Source organism: Tripterygium wilfordii, chromosome 22 (assembly GCF_013401445.1).
Source record: "Tripterygium wilfordii isolate XIE 37 chromosome 22, ASM1340144v1, whole genome shotgun sequence".
Classification (NCBI taxonomy): Eukaryota; Viridiplantae; Streptophyta; class Magnoliopsida; order Celastrales; family Celastraceae; genus Tripterygium; species Tripterygium wilfordii.
The window spans coordinates 784,764-802,841 of NC_052253.1; the positions used below are offsets into that span (position 1 = coordinate 784,764).

General features: G+C 37.2%; 2 protein-coding genes across 3 annotated transcripts; one reads left to right on the forward strand and one right to left on the reverse strand.

Moving 5' to 3' along the window:
* Positions 1–1,386: 1,386 nt before the first annotated feature.
* On the forward strand, positions 1,387–9,112 carry LOC119991631 (ATP-dependent helicase rhp16). The gene is made up of 16 exons (XM_038838001.1): positions 1,387–1,613; positions 1,776–1,892; positions 2,171–3,243; positions 3,656–3,778; positions 3,884–3,972; positions 4,163–4,226; positions 4,341–4,487; positions 4,577–4,662; positions 5,024–5,093; positions 5,940–6,065; positions 6,840–7,070; positions 7,756–7,860; positions 7,999–8,151; positions 8,317–8,405; positions 8,494–8,574; positions 8,666–9,112. The coding sequence occupies exons 1-16, from the start codon at positions 1,565–1,567 to the stop codon at positions 8,736–8,738; spliced, it is 2,676 nt and encodes an 891-aa protein (XP_038693929.1). The 5' UTR covers positions 1,387–1,564; the 3' UTR covers positions 8,739–9,112.
* Positions 9,113–10,772: 1,660 nt separating this feature from the next.
* On the reverse strand, positions 10,773–16,407 carry LOC119992196 (dihydrolipoyllysine-residue succinyltransferase component of 2-oxoglutarate dehydrogenase complex 2, mitochondrial-like). 2 transcript variants are annotated; one of them, XM_038838865.1, is made up of 14 exons: positions 16,209–16,407; positions 15,369–15,494; positions 15,035–15,095; positions 14,915–14,942; positions 14,345–14,412; positions 14,181–14,261; positions 13,671–13,726; positions 13,510–13,554; positions 13,102–13,383; positions 12,865–12,959; positions 12,289–12,379; positions 12,059–12,169; positions 11,251–11,445; positions 10,773–11,173 (listed from the first exon to the last, which is right to left on the reverse strand). In XM_038838865.1, exons 2-14 carry the CDS (start codon positions 15,465–15,467, stop codon positions 10,982–10,984), a joined length of 1,404 nt encoding a protein of 467 aa, XP_038694793.1. In that variant the 5' UTR covers positions 15,468–15,494; positions 16,209–16,407; the 3' UTR covers positions 10,773–10,981. The 2 variants fall into 2 exon arrangements, with proteins under 2 accessions (XP_038694793.1, XP_038694792.1); XM_038838864.1 differs by having other exon boundaries at positions 15,369–15,490; positions 16,209–16,406.
* Between the last annotated feature and the right edge of the window lie 1,671 nt (positions 16,408–18,078).

The following is an 18,078-nucleotide window of genomic DNA, read 5'->3' on the forward strand; positions in this document are numbered from 1 at the left end:
TATTGTCATCAAGAACTCAAATTGACTGTGGTTGGGACTTGGGCTTGGGCCCTCAAACCAATGAATTAACAAATATCCAGGCTGGGCTTTATCGATTCGAAACACCTCAAACTCGGCCCATTAAAAATAAACATAAAAGACTGAAATTCTCGGCTATATAGTCCCTTTGAATGCGATGACACCCACATACAGCCCATTAAATAACCATGCCATTTTTTATGAATGAACATAAAAATAAGCTGGTAAACACTAACAGTGCAAAACTACAAATGCCAATTGAGAATCGAATCCAGAAAATTATACTACAATAATTATACAAGAAAGCAATCAATATTTGCTGTAATGAGATTCCACCTCCTCAGACATTATTGTTGGGCCACAACCTGCAATATATAGAAGATAAGAAAGTCAAAAAAATTAAGGCATACTAATAACTGTGACTGGAATGAATGGTTTGGTGCCTTAAATTGATGCGACGACCTGCGGCTGCAAGAAATATAAGGTCGAAAAAAATCTAGATTAGAAGGTCGAAATGGGTGGTTGGAGGGCCTGAAACCTCCATTGCGAGGAAAATCTATGGACTGTGACAATTGCAAGAAAAAAACAGTGAGCGTGAGCAGTAATGTAGATGTCTTCTGAGCATTACGAAAAAGACAAAAGTTTAATCAAGAAATGACTTACCAAAAGAAATACAATTTCTAGTAGATTGATGTACCAAAAGAAATACAATTTCTTGGTGCACGGTTCTGGTGACTTATCGCGGAAGTCGTTGACGGAGAAAGCATAGAATGCAAAACGCTCACACCTTTACAAGTTTTATCTGACATGATGTGTGGTTCGATGGAATTTTTCCATTTAGGGCATGTTTGCCAATTCGTATGATCTCCCAAGTTTGTCATATATGTATATGTAAATATGCTAAATGTTTATTGTTTCCCTTACCCCTACTTCTCGTATAAAAAGAATGTCAATTTTAATTATTGACAAAATAAAATATATATGATTTCTGTAAAAATAGAAATATCCTATAAAAAATAAATAAAAATATTATTTACCATTTTTTTACTAAAAAATAATGTTATAAAATCAATAACATAGCATTGCACTTAAACAAAACACCAAATTAATATTTTAAAAACATAAAAAAATAAAAGGTGATTATTTCTCATTTTCTCGATGGGTTATTGCTTATTGCCTTATTTATCATCTTATGAACCGCACAGTCGCAAAAACCAAATGAAATGAAAATTATCAGAAGCAAGAAAAACATGTTGGGGGCCCACCAGGTCCCCCTTCTATTGACTGACCCCGGTAAATATTAGTCGCATATGCGCTGTGAAGCTCATGGATATGAAGTTATGAACAAACACACCGTAGCATTTCTTTCCAATGGTGACGTGGATTCCCGCCGTTTCCCGCAGCCACGTCGTTTCGTTATAACCCCGAACACCACTCTCAAGTCTTAACTCTCCGCTGTTCCCCAAAAGCTTTCTGACAGAAATCCCTTCCTCTGCAAGAAGCGGAGGCCCAAGAATTGAAACCCTAGACTTTTCATTCGGCGTCAATGGAACTTCGTTCTGGTAAAAGAGGCTCTAAACCTTCGATCGATGATGGTAATGTTCTTGCATTCTTCGTTTAAGTTTCTTGATTTCAAATCACACCGAACGCTTATATTTCACTGTGATAACCAACCTCCTCAACTAGGATTTATACTTTTGAAGCGATTTGAATCTTTCTTGCAGTTTTCGTTTACTTTGATATCTGATTTTGAACAGGATCGAATCATAGCCATGATGATGCTGATGCCAACGATGATTCCGATATCAGTGGGTCTGATGTAGAAAATTATACACCAACTTCTGATTCTGGCCTTGGCAGCTCTAGCGACGAAGGTAGTTCGTTTTTCCCTTGTTTAGTAAATGTTCATGATCAAAATTTTGTAGACTGGGAGAAAATCTGAACAATTTGACTAAGCTGCTATTGTTTATGGCGCATGCTCGCTTGATAATATATAATGTATCCCGAGAAGAACTTAAAACTGTTTGGTGTCTCTTAATGACAATCTGACTTAGATAATGAGATATCAAAATTGTTAAGCTTTTCTAGTACTTGTTTACCCTGAAAAACTATAGTTGGACTTATTGTGGCACACCATGAAATATCCATATAGGCGAAACGCGCAAAGAGGAAAAGGCACAGAGTGTTAAATGGAAACCAAAGACCAAAATGGCTGATGTGGTTGCGTCTGACCAACAAGATAGTTCATTTGTTCCCGCAAAGCCTTCAACGGAAGAGAGCATGTTGGAACCAAGCAGAAATGATACAACAGGTCAATTAGCTCAGCCAATAGCACCTATGCCTCATGGATGGGAATCAAGTGAGAGAGAAACTCTTCCAAATAAAAAGCGAAAGAAAAAAGGATCATTATTGATGTGGGAAGTTTGGGAGGAAGTGATGGAGAGATGGATAGATGAGAATTTTACTGCTAATGTTGATTTTGATCATCAGCATGGAGTAACAAATGAAGCTATTGAGACGCCATCTGAATTGACAATGCCTTTGTTGAGGTATCAAAAAGAATGGTTGGCATGGGCTTTGAAACAGGAGGAGTCGGCAACAAGAGGGGGAATTCTGGCTGATGAGATGGGAATGGGGAAGACCATTCAAGCAATTGCACTTGTTCTTGCCAAAAGGGAAACAGTCCATGTGAGTTGTGATCCCATTCAGCCCTCGTCGTCATCTGGTTTGCCTGGGATTAAAGCGACCCTTGTTGTTTGCCCTGTAGTTGCTGTGAGCCAGTGGAAGAGTGAGATCGAACGATTTACTGTAGAAGGAAGCACAAAGTTTTTGCTTTATTATGGGGCTAGCAGAGGAAAGAGTTCTGCACAGTTTGCAAATTTTGATTTTGTCATAACGACGTACTCTACTGTTGAGGCTGAGTTTAGGAAATACATGATGCCACCCAAGCAGAAGTGCCCATATTGTGGGAAGTCATACTATGAGACAAAGCTTGCAGTTCATCTGAAATATTTTTGTGGCCCTGATGCTATAAGAACAGAAAAGCAGTCTAGGCAAGAGAAAAAAAAGGTGAAGAATGCACCATCTGTATCAAAGCAGGGAATAGTTAAGGGGAATAAAAGTAAGGAAGCTTTGAGGAAGTCATCGAATCAGCCAGATGAAGAGCCATTGGAAAGGAAATCAATTTTGCACTCTGTGAAATGGGAGCGCATTATTTTGGATGAAGTGAGTTTCTTTTCCTTATGTGTTTGCCTCTAATTGATGCATACTGTTGTGGTTGATCCCTTAAAATGTGTAGGAAAAGAAGTTTTTTCAGTTGTTTACTTAGTTCCTTGCAATTTTAGTTAACATTTAAACTGCTGAGCTTCAATTCATCATATACACTGGTTTGGTTTGGTTTGGTTTGGTTTTTTTTTTTTTATTTTATATTTTTTTTTCTGTCTGAAAATGCATCTTATATGACATACACGAACTCCCAAATCTTCGTTTTACACTAAGCAAATAGTATAATCTCTCAATGCTTGTCTAAAATTGGGGATCTACACAGGTGTTGGAGGGTCACGGACAGAGATGATATATGTTCCTGCCATTTATTTTTATTCTTTCCTGAATTTTTTCGCCTTTATATACAACACAGGCTCATTATATTAAAGATAGGAGTTGCAATACTGCAAAAGCTATCTTTGCACTGGATTCTTCGTACAAATGGGCTTTAAGTGGCACTCCTCTTCAAAATCGTGTTGGAGAACTTTACTCACAGGTACGTTTACTTTTGAATGATCAAAATCTCTCATTTGAGAGCAAGGGCTTATTTGATACAGTTTTTGGTTGTCAAGCTAACACGTCTGCTATGGCATTCGCACAGATACGCTTCCTGCAAATACTTCCGTACTCTTATTACTTCTGTAAGGATTGTGATTGCAGAACACTTGATTTCAGAACTTCTGAGCACAGGTAATGTTCAAGATTATTCATGCTTTGTTTGGTTGGTTATAAATAGCCCTGCAATACTTAGCCCCCTTATTGTTCCTGGGTTCCCCCACTTCCTCAACAGTTGCAATTTATATTTGATTACTCTTGACTAAAATATTGGATCGTCGTTTTTCTAGTTGGGTTAATTTGGGCGAAAATTCTCCATTTGCAGTTCTTCACGAGAATGTCCGCATTGCCCCCATAGTTCCGTGAGGCATTTTTGTTGGTGGAATAAAGTGAGTTGTTCAATTGTGACAGTCTTTCCTTGATTCATTGCTATTACAAATTTTTGGATATCGGTTATGTTTTTGTAATACTTTTATGCTGATGTCCGTGTTTCACATTGATAGTATGTGGCTAAACAAATCCAAAAGTACGGAAACTCTGGTGAAGGGGAAAGAGCCATGATATTGCTTAAGAACAAAATTTTGAAAAGCATAGTGTTAAGACGCACCAAAAAAGGCAGGGCAGCTGATCTTGCTCTTCCCCCTAGAGTAGTAAGTTCTTAAGGAAATTATTGGAATTCTGTTAGCCAAGTCATTAACTTCGCTCTATTGATACCTTATTCAATTATGTCTTGTCACAGGTTTCTCTCAGGCGGGATGCCCTGGATATTAAAGAAGAAGATTATTATGAATCATTATACAGTGAAAGTCAAGCACAGTTTAATACGTATGCCATACCTGTACCTATCCTGTTTTGGTTACGTTTGTTGACAATAATTTTCTTTCAAATGCTCCTTGATGCTGTTTTTTTTTTGTTACTCTGAAATATGCCAACTTTGATGCAAAGAGGGAGGACTAATTCATTACTCCTTTAAATCACTTGTAAATTTCTTGGTTTCTCGTTTGCTCTATAGTTCCAGAAAGCAATATTTTATATTGTCTTATACTCTTCTGAGTTCTGTCCCTTATGTGGTTTCCGTACACCAAACAAGTATGTGCCCTATGGAATAACTGCTTATAAATATATTGTTCGACTTTGAGCAACAATCATATGTTTTATTTTGCGTGTGGTTCTTTTGTATGTGCAGATATATTGAAGCTGGAACAGTTATGAATAATTATGCTCACATCTTTGACCTTCTTACCCGCTTACGTCAGGTAAACGTAATATTTAGATGTAAAAGGTGGAATTTATACTGTGGTGCATTGTTTTTCCCAAAAAATGGTAAAAGATTTTTTTGTTGTTTGTCAGTGCAATTTTTACTTACTGTTGATTGATGAAATCAACAGTTTCAGGTAGTTATGCCTGCAAGTATACCGCCGGTGAATCTACGGGGAATGATTTAGTAATAGAACTAAAGTTAATAATCCTAAGGTTTCAAGAATCCATTTAACATAATATATTGCAAGTTTGATCTCTTAACTCAATTGGAGTAGAATGATGATTCTCCACAATCGGAAGATTTAGCAATCAAGCGCACAAAATATGTATATGATAAGACAGACTTAAACCTAAATCAAGCAAATGAGGATTTTATTTAAGTAAGTTTGGGGGAAGGGGGTTTGAACCCATGACCTCTTGATGACGGGAGTTGGGGTCTCATCACTAGGAAAAGGTAAACAACTCTTGTGCATAAGGGTTCCGCAGTGGAAGGGTCAAGGACAAACAGGATGGATGCGAACCTTACCCCCACATCTAGGAATTGAACCTGTGAGGTTGTGACCTCTAGGTGGCACCTCTACAACTCTACCACTGGATATTGTCACTAGTGCAAGTCTTAGGCCCCCTCTTTAGGATGTTCATGTTCTTGCTGAGACTTGTTGGTGTGACTTTCATGATTTTAATTTGCCAATATTTTTGGTGTAATTTACCTGCTGATTTTTTTATTAAATTTATGTGCTCTGCATAATGACACATTACAGAAACCGGCCAAAACTGAAAAGTCTTTCATAGTACTTTAAAGATCTTGTTTGCTGATGCTTCCTGTTTATGTGAAATCACAGGCAGTTGATCATCCTTACCTTGTGGTGTATTCAAAGACAAACGCTCTAAGAACTGGAAGTCCTGTTGATGCTGGTGATGTTGAACAAGTATGTGGCATCTGTCATGACCCAGCAGAAGATCCTGTGGTGAGTTAAACCTTATCCCTCATATAATTTTCTTTCAATGTTGATTACCCCCCAAAAATACTGTTTTATGCTTCTTCACAACGGTGGGGGATGATGTGTCTTTTGTTCATATCACTTGTGAGGCACTAGTTCTTATTCCTATTTATCCATTTATATGTTATAATCTTCTTGTTACGGTTGATGGGTTATATTTTTAAAATAGTTTATAGTCAATTTCTGCTCAAAAACTAATCTGTCATTCTTTTACATGTTCCATAATTTATAATTGAATTAATGTGACCTGATCACACTTCTGTACTGATGCACATGCTGAAGGTCTTGTGTAGCTTGGATGAACACAGTGATATTAACTTGGTGTCCTAGGGAATTTGTAAAGTGCTGCTGCTCTAGAAGTTTTTTAATGCGTGTTCTGCTCTTGCGGCAGTTTACGTAGATGAGTAATCAACATTATGTGTACACAATGTCTAAACTGCAAGACCTTTTACTTGGGAAATGAGTGACTGAATGCCTTTGTTTTCTTGTTTTGAACATTCTACATTGGCTTTGGCCTTATTGTACTTGTTCGTTAGCACGATAGTTGTTTGGTTATGTTAATTTCTATGCATTTTTAATTAGAGACATAGAGGAGGCTATTTTCCCACTAATATCTCTTTTTGCAGGTCGCTTTTCTTTTTCTCAATGGCATAAAATGTGCCTAATGCTTTGAGGATTCTTAAATTTTGCATCACTCTAACAACAACAATTTACATTTTCTTCTATTATTTTTTTTTTCAGGTGACCTCTTGTTCCCATGTCTTTTGCAAGGCTTGTTTGCTTGACTTTTCTGCTTCATTGGGACAAGTCTCATGCCCCTCCTGTTCAAAACCACTCACTGTTGATTTTAATGCAAGCGGCAATACTGAAAACCAGTCTATGAAAAGAACCATTAAGGGATTTAAGTCCTCTAGTATTCTGAACAGAATACGGCTAGAAGATTTTCAGACAAGCACAAAGATAGAGGCTTTGGTATGTGTTTTGAGAAATCATTACAGTTCTTACTTCTTTCTTCATCTTTTGAGAAGGCATATTTTAATGAAAACCTTTCTTTAAAAAAGTCGTGGGCCGTGGCTACAAGATATTTTCTCTTTCATCATTGCTTGATATAATTTTGCTTGCTAAAAGAGATCTATACTCTTATGGACATGGTACAACCCAAAGTGAGTGCTAATTGGTGATTTTGTAGAGTTCAAAGAACAAAAACATTGATAGTCTACTTTATCGGCTGATAACTGTGAAAATGACGAAAGCAAATGAGATATGATGAGAGCACACAAGTAGGGAGACTGAGAGGCAACAAAATTTTTCTATTTTGACAGCTAGATGTTTTGTGTTAGAACTACAGCTTTTCTGAAATAATAGAAAGTGAAAGGTAAGTCTCGAGATTTCCTTTTGGCCCTATCATTTGTATATTAAATATATTGTCTACTTTGAATTATGTATTTGATGTCTTTTAGCCATTCAATGTTCTCATGTTGATTTTTACTGCATCTGTCTTTACTTGCTGTTTATTAGTTTTACATGGAATAAATATCAATTCTCCTAACATTTTCTCATCGTTTTTGCATCTAGTTTTTATTGCATTGACATATATGTTTGTGATTTGTTCAAATTCTGCTGATTAACTCTACATAGTACATACTACATAATATAGAGAGAAGAAATTAGATTGATGGTTGAAAGGGATGGTTCAGCAAAGGGAATTGTATTCAGCCAGTTCACATCATTCTTGGATCTTATAAATTACTCCCTCCACAAGGTATGTCTTTGATTTTCTGAGTTTTTTCTTCCATTTGGTCTTTTTATCAGGAATTCTTGAAAGGAAAAAGAGAAGAAAAGAAAATTAATAAAGGAAGCTTTATATACATAGTTAATAATAATGCGATGAATGTTGCAGTCAGGCATAAGTTGTGTTCAATTGGATGGAAGCATGACCCTGCCTGCAAGAGACGCTGCCATAAAGAGATTTACTGAGGATTCAAACTGCAGGATTTTCCTCATGAGCTTGAAAGCAGGGGGCGTTGCTCTAAATCTTACAGTAGCATCACATGTGAGCCATTTACCTCCTTTTTTCCCACTTTTTTTGTAAATATCCGAGCTTTGGCCTTGAATGTGTGGGCAGTCCCATCATTTTTTTTGAAAAAATTTATTTATTTATGGTTACCCAACCTTCGATGATAAATGTGACTTTAGTTTGGGCTTTTGGACGATGTAGGTTTTCGTAATGGATCCGTGGTGGAACCCAGCTGTGGAGAGGCAAGCACAAGATAGAATCCACCGAATTGGACAGTACAAACCAATCAGGTGCCTCTATTTTCTACCCACTATTGCCAAAATTTTTAAAAAGGGTTAAGCTCAGTTTGCAGGGGGCTAACATTGTCTTCTGTTTTAGGATTGTGAGATTTGTTATCGAGAACACGGTTGAGGAGAGAATCTTGAAACTTCAACAGAAGAAGGAATTGGTGTTTGAAGGGTAAATCTTTGATTCGTCCCCTGGCTTTGCTGCAGTCTCTAATGACCATAAATGTTGCAATACTAACCTTTTCTTTTGTGACTTCTAATAGGACTGTAGGTGGTTCCTCAGAGGCTCTGGGAAAATTAACAGAGGCAGACTTGCGATTTTTGTTTGTGACATAGTATATGACTGCAGTGCTACTCAGGAAGACATGATGATGCCATTGTTTAATCATCTGGCCATCAATTCGGATGAAGCAGAGACTAGTTGTCCTATGATTTTGAACTCACCTGCTTCCTTATAGCTCTGCAGCTCGCTTCTATTATATACAATCCTGTTCGAGAAGTAACGCTGTATGATCTTCTATGCAATACTAAATTACTGCAACATCTTTGAAACTTAACCGATTCATTCTCCATGGAGAGACATGCAGGGGTGTTTATCAGCCTGCCCATCTGAAGGCACATGCTAATGGTGGTTATAAGCACGCCAGCATTTAGACTGTAAGGCTTCTGTAGTGGTATTGTTGGGAGGAGATGATTCAATTTTTTTTAAACATTTTCCCTCCATACCTCGTCAGCATGCACTGAATGCAGCTTGGCTTATTGATCGGTTCATAAGCAAGACATAACTTGGATTTGCTGATAGTAGATTGGACGGAATGAGGGGGGCCTTCCACCAATTCCTGTTTGCGTCAACCTACTTCAGGAATCGCATCTTTTTTTTTTTTTTTTTGAAACCCAGGAAAAAACCCTGGAAAAACCTTCTCATTAATTGTAAGCTTTAAAGAAAGGGGCAACTTACACGTGGGGAAGATGACATATCCACCCACACAATACGAAAGAACATGAGTTCTTCGACCACAATCCAAGAGACCAAACCAAGGAAAATAAAAAGGAAATAAAAGCTTTCAAAAAAAGCCTAAAGCCCAAAAACCATAGAACCATTTGAGGTGTCTCACTACCTGTGAGATATAAATGCCTCCTTATCTCTCTGAACAATGAGAGACAGACCATCTGGACCTTCCTCAACCCACATTTGCGGGCACTCTAACTTCAAAGCTTCTTTAGCCATAAAATGAGCTGCCCCATTACCCGTCCGCCTCACATGAGAGAATTGGCAAGACAAACAACCCTTTAACACCCTCTTAATTTCCTTAATGATCCCGCACCATTCCGTCAACCCAGACTCCTCACTTTGAAGGTCCCTAATAACTAACTGTGAATCCCCTTCCAATACAATGTCTCTAAAACCCATATCAAGTGCAAACCACACAACCGAAAGAGCAGCTTCCGCCTCCGCCATAGTTGGAGATAAAGCGATCGGCCTAGATAAAGCTTGAGACCCCAGCAAGTCACCAGTTGAGTCCCTAATAACCATCTTGGGTATTGGGGCAAGTCATAATCTCAAAATAATTGGCGTTAGCTATATTATAAATGTGGGGTTGTCTATGATTTTCGTTCTCCTACAAAAGGGTAAGACCTGCTTTACATGAGATGTGTAAGGTGGGTTGGCCCACAGTCTGGCCCGCCGCAGCCTGCGAAATTATAAATATGGGCCCGATCAATGAATGGCCCAAGGGCTGGGCCTCGCAGGCCTCATAGTCATTTGAATAAAAATTCAAAAAGTCGAAATTGTCCCTTAGAAAAACGAGCTTGACTGTGGGCGTTGCCGGGACGGGCAGGCCCATGGTCAGGCCCGTTGATTGGGTGGGCCAGGCCAACCTTTGAAATTATAAACATAGGCTCGGCCCCTGAATGGCCCAAGGGCTGGGCCTCGCAGGCCCCATACTCATTTGAATAAAAGTTAACAAAAGTCGAAATTGTCCCTTAGAAAAATGAGCTTGACTGTGGGTCGGCCCATGGTCAGGCCCGTTAATTGGGTGGACCAGGCCGACCAATGAAATTATAAACATGGGCTCGGCCCATGAATTGCCCAAAGGTTAGGCCTCGCAGGCCCCATTCTCATTTGAATAAAAAATTCAAAAAGTCGAAATTGTCCCTTAGGAAAACGAGCTTTGACTGTGGTCTGAGCCGGGACTGTCCGGCCCGCTTTACACTACATTTATTTACCAGAATTGATAGGGATCCCGATAAAAGGACATCTCAATCATCCCAATAGTGAATGTATCACTCTCTAATACAATCAATCAATCAATCAGACGACAAAATTCACTATTAAAATAACTAAGATGTTTTTTACTGAGATTTCTAATATTTTTGTTTATGTACTGCTCTACCTTTATTCCAAAATTGGTAAACATACCAAGATTCGGCCACAACAACAAATTAAATTCCACAGCTCAACCCAAAACTTTAAACAATACTTAGATTGCCGGTCAATTTAGACATCTAGAAAGTTTATTCAACAAAAGTACCCTGAATTTCGTGCACATGCAATTTATTATATCAGACGAGAGTTTTCTTCAGACATCTAGGAGAAGCCTTCTTGGGTCCTCCACAACATCTTTGATACGCCGCAAGAAAAAGACGGCCTCTCTTCCATCAATAAGCCGATGATCATAGGTTAGTGCAATGTACATCATTGGCCTGGGAACTATATTGCCTCCCACAACCATTGGGCGTGTCACTATAGAGTGCATTCCCAGGATAGCCGACTGCAAATCAAAATTTCTAGTGTTCAGCAATAATCTGCCAATCAACCACGTAAAGTTACGAAGTTGAGTCTACATACCTGTGGGGGGTTGATAATCGGCGTACTTAGAAGACTTCCATACACACCACCATTGGATATAGTGAATGTACCTCCAGCCATATCATCGATGGATATAGTACCTTCATTTGCTTTCTTTCCCAGGGTACTGATCTCCTTCTCTATCTCTGCAAAGTTCATTCTTTCGGTGTTGCGGACAACCGGAACAACAAGTCCCTTGTATGAGGAAGACATACAATGTCAAACACTTTTCAGATTTCATTAATCAAGATTGCAGGTGAGCGTATGTATATAAATTAGGCAAAATGTAAAAATAAACTTGTACAATAAGCCAACACAGCATGGTAGAAATGGCCATATAAAGGGGAAGTACATTGATATAACCTATTCAAACTATAGTTTTTTACTCAGGACCTTCAATAGCCCTTATAAATCTGCTTTCAATCCGAACATTCATGAATTTTAACTAGTTAAATCATACATTAGCGCAATTGTTAGTTCCAGGTGCATTTGGGTGCTGAATCATCTAATCACAACTTAAGAATAGCATCCTTCTAATCCACTTTTTCACCAGCTTAAGAATGGTATCCTTCTCATTTTATTTTTTATTCTCTTTCAACACATTACGAGACTTACAAAAGTGACCATGTGGTAACTCATGCCTCCTTCATCTTAGATAACATAACAATATCTAAATCAGGTCGTGCCTTAAATTGTTTAACATTTGTGCTGTCAATGCACTACATCTGTAGAAGTGTAGATACATATATGTAGACCCACATAAGTTTAACATAGGCAAAGTAGTTCAACAAAGAACAAATATTCATACCTTGGCAGTCCCAACAGCAATGCTGATATCAATGTAATCTCGATAAATGATATCATCTCCATCAATGACGGCATTGACAACGGGCTGACTTTGGAGAGCACTTACAGCAGCCTAATAAAAGAACAATTATCACATTAATATATGGAGACATGAAGTCAAAAAGTGTAAAAGAATCGACCACATGGTAAAACCATGCACTAGAGCTTTATATACATACTACCAGTACGTACTTTAACAAACCCTGACATAAGTCCCAATTTAACTCCATGTTTTTCCACAAAGGCGTCTTTGTAGTCCGAACGAAGCTTCATCAGGTTGGTCCTGCATTTTACAGCATATGAAGAATAAAATCAAGCAAGCTAAACAACTGGGTCATTTCACAAACACTGTGGAAACTGGAAACAGAGGTGGAAATTAAAAGCAGCTATAATTTTGTTCACTACTCGTTTAACTTTCTCCTTTTCCCCAAGGGACTTGTAGATTTGTTCTGTATCGATATCTATCAACTGCAGTCACTCATACCCCCCCCCCCCCCAAAATAATCATTACACTATGCGCTTCAAATGAATCAAGACTTCTCAGGGCGTTTGGGAATAATCTTGTATTCTTGTTTAATTCAAAAACAAACCTAATAGACATGTTGACTTGTCCTGCCAAATTATTTCTAATTTGGACTAGTTTTCAAGTGAGAAAAAATTTACCATACATTAGTCTACGTTGTTTTAAGACTCCCAAACACCCCTTACCAAGACAGACTTGATTTAGCCACACATGAGAAAATTAAGAAAAGGTGAATCTGAACGTACATGTCGACCTCATTGAATGTAGTCAGCAGTGCAAATGTATTTTGAGAATCTTTCAAGCGGGTTGCCACTCGTTTCCTCAGTCTTGTCATTGGAACCTGGAAACAGTTTCAATAAGGAAAATGATGACAAATTTGTACACGATAGAACATCCTTATTCCTTACCACCAAGGAAGGATGTAAATATACAAAGAGGCTATGAACATTGCATATGCAAGAATAAAGAATATTCCAACTTACCCGCCTCTCCCTATCCTTGGGAGGAAGCTGAGGTTCTGAAGATGTGGATCTAGGAGGTGAAGGGGGTTGAACTGCAGGCTGTGGTGCCGAGGGTTTTCTATCATTCTCCTTGACAGGGGAGGACTCTGCTTTAGTGATTTTCTTTTCTGCACTCTCCTTTGCTGCAGGAGGTGGAGGAGCAGATTTTTCCGATGGTGCAGCTTGTGGTGCACCTTCACCTGATTTTGAAATGACGGCAACCTTCGTACCAGGTTCCACAGTATCACCTTCTTTGGCTACAAACTAGTACCATTTACAGGAGAAATGGAAAAGGTCAGAGTACGGTCAAATAAAATTTTAGCTGATGAATTGGAAAGAAAAAAAAAAGCAATAAATTTCTTGACAATTTAATGCTGTCACAACACCAACCTTTTGAATAGTGCCAGCTTCAGGACTAACCACATCTATTGTCACCTAGAGGAAGACAAAGAAGAAGCACATTAGAAATGCTCTGGATGGCCACATTCCCCACAACCAGTTATAGTCACTAGAGATTACAGATTTTTAATGATCATCTTCACAAATAATACCTTGTCAGTTTCAATCTGCGCAATTGCCTCATCAACCGCAACTGTGTCACCGGCATCTACCAATATGCACCATATATGCAAGTTCAGGAGGCAAATACAAAATACATAGGGGTCCAAACTTGAATACAAGCTAATACAATGTAGAAACACTCTCAAGTAGCAGTACATTAAGTACGGACGATGGAAGAGTAGAGGCGATGAGGGATGGAACTGAGTAGTGCTTGAAGTGGTCGAATGGCAAAAAAAAATTATTTCCAATAAATTTAGTAGGAAAAATAGAAAAGTTATTTTTCTAAAAAAATTGTCTGAAAAAATTAAAATGGCATTTGTGGTAGCAAAACTGCCTCTCTTTATCTTATAATTTTAATCAATTTTCCATACCAACACTATTTCGCCAGTTAAACCATGGAACAGTATTCATTTTTCATCCGAATCTTTCTCACCCCTTTTACCTCAAAGAGAACTAAGCATAAAAGAAAAGGAAGCTATAAATACAAGTATACAACGTACTCTTCAAGAATTTTGCAATGGTTCCATCAGTAATAGATTCACCCATGAAAGGGACAACAGCCTCAACCAGGTCTCCTTCGGCTAGCAGTAAACAATAAAATAAGGATTAAAACTGAGAAACAAGTTATGTGTAGTCACTTGATCAGCATGTCTTCATGATTTACCATTTTCTGAAGAAAATGATCTATGGCTCAGTCGTATATATGCTGGTCGAAGCACCATGTTGAAGTCTCTATAAACCAAAAAGATTAGGACGAATTAAAAGAAATAAGATATTGAGTGCCAAAAATTCATGTGTAAAGAAACCCTCCTTTTCTATTAGCGTTCACATTATACATTCAAATTCTCTTCCAAACCTGGGGCCTCCCATAAACCTCTGGAAGGACAAAACTATGTAAACTGTAAAGTAGCATAAATATGCAAATTGAGGAAGCTAGATGTTTAGGACCACCTATTTTCCAGTGTTAGATTAAAGTATAAGGTCGACAATCATACGAAAAAACATGCAGCAGAAATGATTATGGAGAGAATTGCGGTGCCTAAGTCCATGAAAGAAATAAAACTCACTGAAAGCATCTAGTCCTATCCCTATCTCTAAAAGAGGAGAATACACAGAACAACAACAACAACAACAGCAACAGCAACAGCAACAAAAGCAGAAAAATACAAGTCCAGGAATTTTTGGGAAGAAAATGGATTCAAATATATGAGCACAAAGATAAGAGCTCACTAACCTTCCTGACTTTGAATAAACATTACTTCCTGAGTCAAAGAAATTATAAAATCAAGAAAAAGGTAAAATATGTAATAAATATACAAAAGGAAATCATAAATTAGAACTCTCACAACATTACCTAAGAATTTGCCATAATGAAAGCTCTGCACATGTCGAGAGCCAATTCCATAGATCAAAGCCTGCAAAATCAATGAGTTTAACAATCAAAATCCAGCATAATCTAAATTTTTAATTGGGGATTATCTACAGTGTAATGACCAGGAGGTTTACATTATATGGCTAAAATATTACACAGTATTTAAATGACATATGAGGAAATGTAAATCAGTTCACTATTTGAATTTCCCCATTAAAAAGCTACTTAGAATCACAATATACTAAGGCCATAAAGAGAAAATTGACTCTGATATGACTGGTCAGATGCAACAACAACAAAGAATGATCATCACTACCTCCTTTTGTGAAGTGTTGTAATGCCCTGGCCTGCCGATTGGAGACCTAACCTTTGACGCTGACTGTCCAACTTTGCGGCGAATGACTCCCCAAAACATTTTCTTCGAAAACTCAAGCGAACCTGTCTAATACAAATGTTGTTAGACATTTGAACAATTTGGGGGAAAATAATATTATAACTCAGAAGATAGGACACTTTAATGATCCTCCACACTAACCTAGACAGGTTTTTGTGGCTTATGCCTTCCGCTTGGTGATTACTTATTTTTCTTTACAGACTACCTGATCACTAATCAGACTGACAATATCCGGCAACATAAAATAAAGAAATAAGCATCTAATAATCTCTAGCTTGCAAAAGCAACGACGACATAGACCTCATGCGAATTATAACTCTTTTCCTTCAATTATTATCTAATATCTTTCAAAAAAAATTATTGACTAATATTCCTCCATTTTCTAATAAGCCAAACAGAGCAATCAAATATCACAATAATACAAACAGCTTAAACGCTGTATTACGCTTTAAAGATCTACGGAACTAACAAACTAAATTTCCGTATCTTACACAGATCACATGCGAATTCTAACTCCTTTCCTTCAATTATTGTCTAATATTCCTCCATTTTCTCAGAAGCCAAACACAGCAATAAAATATCACAATAACACAAACAGCTTAAACGCAATATTACGCTTTAAAGATCTACGGAACTGACAAACGAAATTTCCATATCTTTGATATGAACCTGTAGACATCAATCTACCTAGAATCATAATATATAGCAACGTACATGAGAGATGCTTAAAATCTGGTATAAGAATATGATCAAGGAACATACACAGTACAGAGGCAGAGCAGAGAGCTTATGGCGACCTCTGATTCTGAAAGTCGAGTATGGAGGATTGTAAGCAGAAGAAGAAGGAAAACTATAAGATCGAAAGGAGGACTCGTGCCGAGTCTGCCGACCACTAAACTTGCGTTTCGAAACTTCTCTTCCTCGCTTCCTTTTCTAGTTTCTCGCTTCTAGGGATTCAGAGATGGTTTGGTACTTTGGTGGCCACTTATAGTAAGCCACGTTAAAAAGGAAGGGGTAGTTTGGTAATTAGAACCTCGAACGTTCGGTCCCGGCACCACCCTGTCCCCAGTCAATGGTGACGAGCCTGATTAATAGTTTATTATTCGATGTTTAAACGAAAGTAAAAATGGGATTTTTTAATAGTCAACATGCTTGACATTTTTATTTATTTTTTTAACGAAGTGTGTTTTTAATTTTTCTGAGGATCAGGATTGAGGGTTTTGCAAATATGTGAAATGTAGACTCTAAAAAATTATAAAATCAAGAGATTTGTCACATTACATAACATTTTTATTTTTCTATTTTATTCACAATTAAATGTGAATTGTAAACTCTACAAAATTATAAAATCCCAAATCCGTTTTTAGATATGACCCCAAACAAGCGAACGTATAAGAAAATATTTGAGTTGATGATATTTTTTTTTGTGTGTGAAATTTATCATGGATAGTTCACACTTGACATAATGCTTCGAAGTTCCTTTTTACAATGAGAAACTCGGTTTCAAATAGCATAATAAATTACATAATGTACACACAAATAGTTGAATTTTATTGGTTCAAACGGAAATTCATTTTCAACCAATTCAACCACATCTTTGAATAATATAGACATTAGAATTATATGACATTAATTTATAGCTAAGGGAAGACTTCTCGTGTAGCTCAAGTGGTTTAGTTGGGTCTCATCCTCTACAAATTGGAATCACCATGTCCTAACTATTATAATTTGGGGCTTAAGAAATTTATCATTGTAGACTATTCGGACTACAGTTGGTAATTTGTCAACAGAGGTCACCAATAACCTGTAAAGATAAAAAAGAGAGAATGACGGTTGTGACTTGTGAGAGTTATTGACATCGGGGTGATATTGACCAACGAACCTCTGACATTCAAATAAGCAAAAAGATGCTAGTAAAAAAACGAAGAAAAAAAAAGAGTGGATACATGGTGACTGTCGTAATGAGAGCGGTGAAGAATATATGGGTACTGCTACTCACCCCTATTTTTGCTACTTAAACCCCCATTGACATGACAACCTGACAGACGTGGTACAACTTGACGATTTGCACTAGGGTTATGCTATTAACACCCCATCTTTTTACTTTTTACACACCTAATGAAAAGACATCATAGTAGGGGTAGCTTTTTATTTTTTATTCTGTCTTAGACATGGGTCCCACATGCTTTAGTCAATTTTTTATTCATTTATTTTAAAATCATGGACCCATCAACTTTACATTTAAATGAAATATTTATTTGAAATAAATTAAATTGTTAATAAACTACAAAAACATACTATTAAATTAAATTAATAAAAATTATAAATTAATATTTATACTTATAAATAAATTATTCTTATAATAAATTAATAATCACCATGTCCGCAATGGATGCCCTTGATACACACTTGATATTGTCTCAAAATTTGTGCACTCTATGTCTTTTGGAGTGTGTAGTTCATAGACACTTACAATAGTACAAGCTTCACCATTTCTTGAGAATAACCAACATTCACTTTCCCTCCATATCTCCTATAATAAAAATAAAAAAATCATTGAGCACAAACTACCAACCTCCACTTTCCCTCTATCTTTACTATAATAATAATGAAATTATGTTATATTAATTCA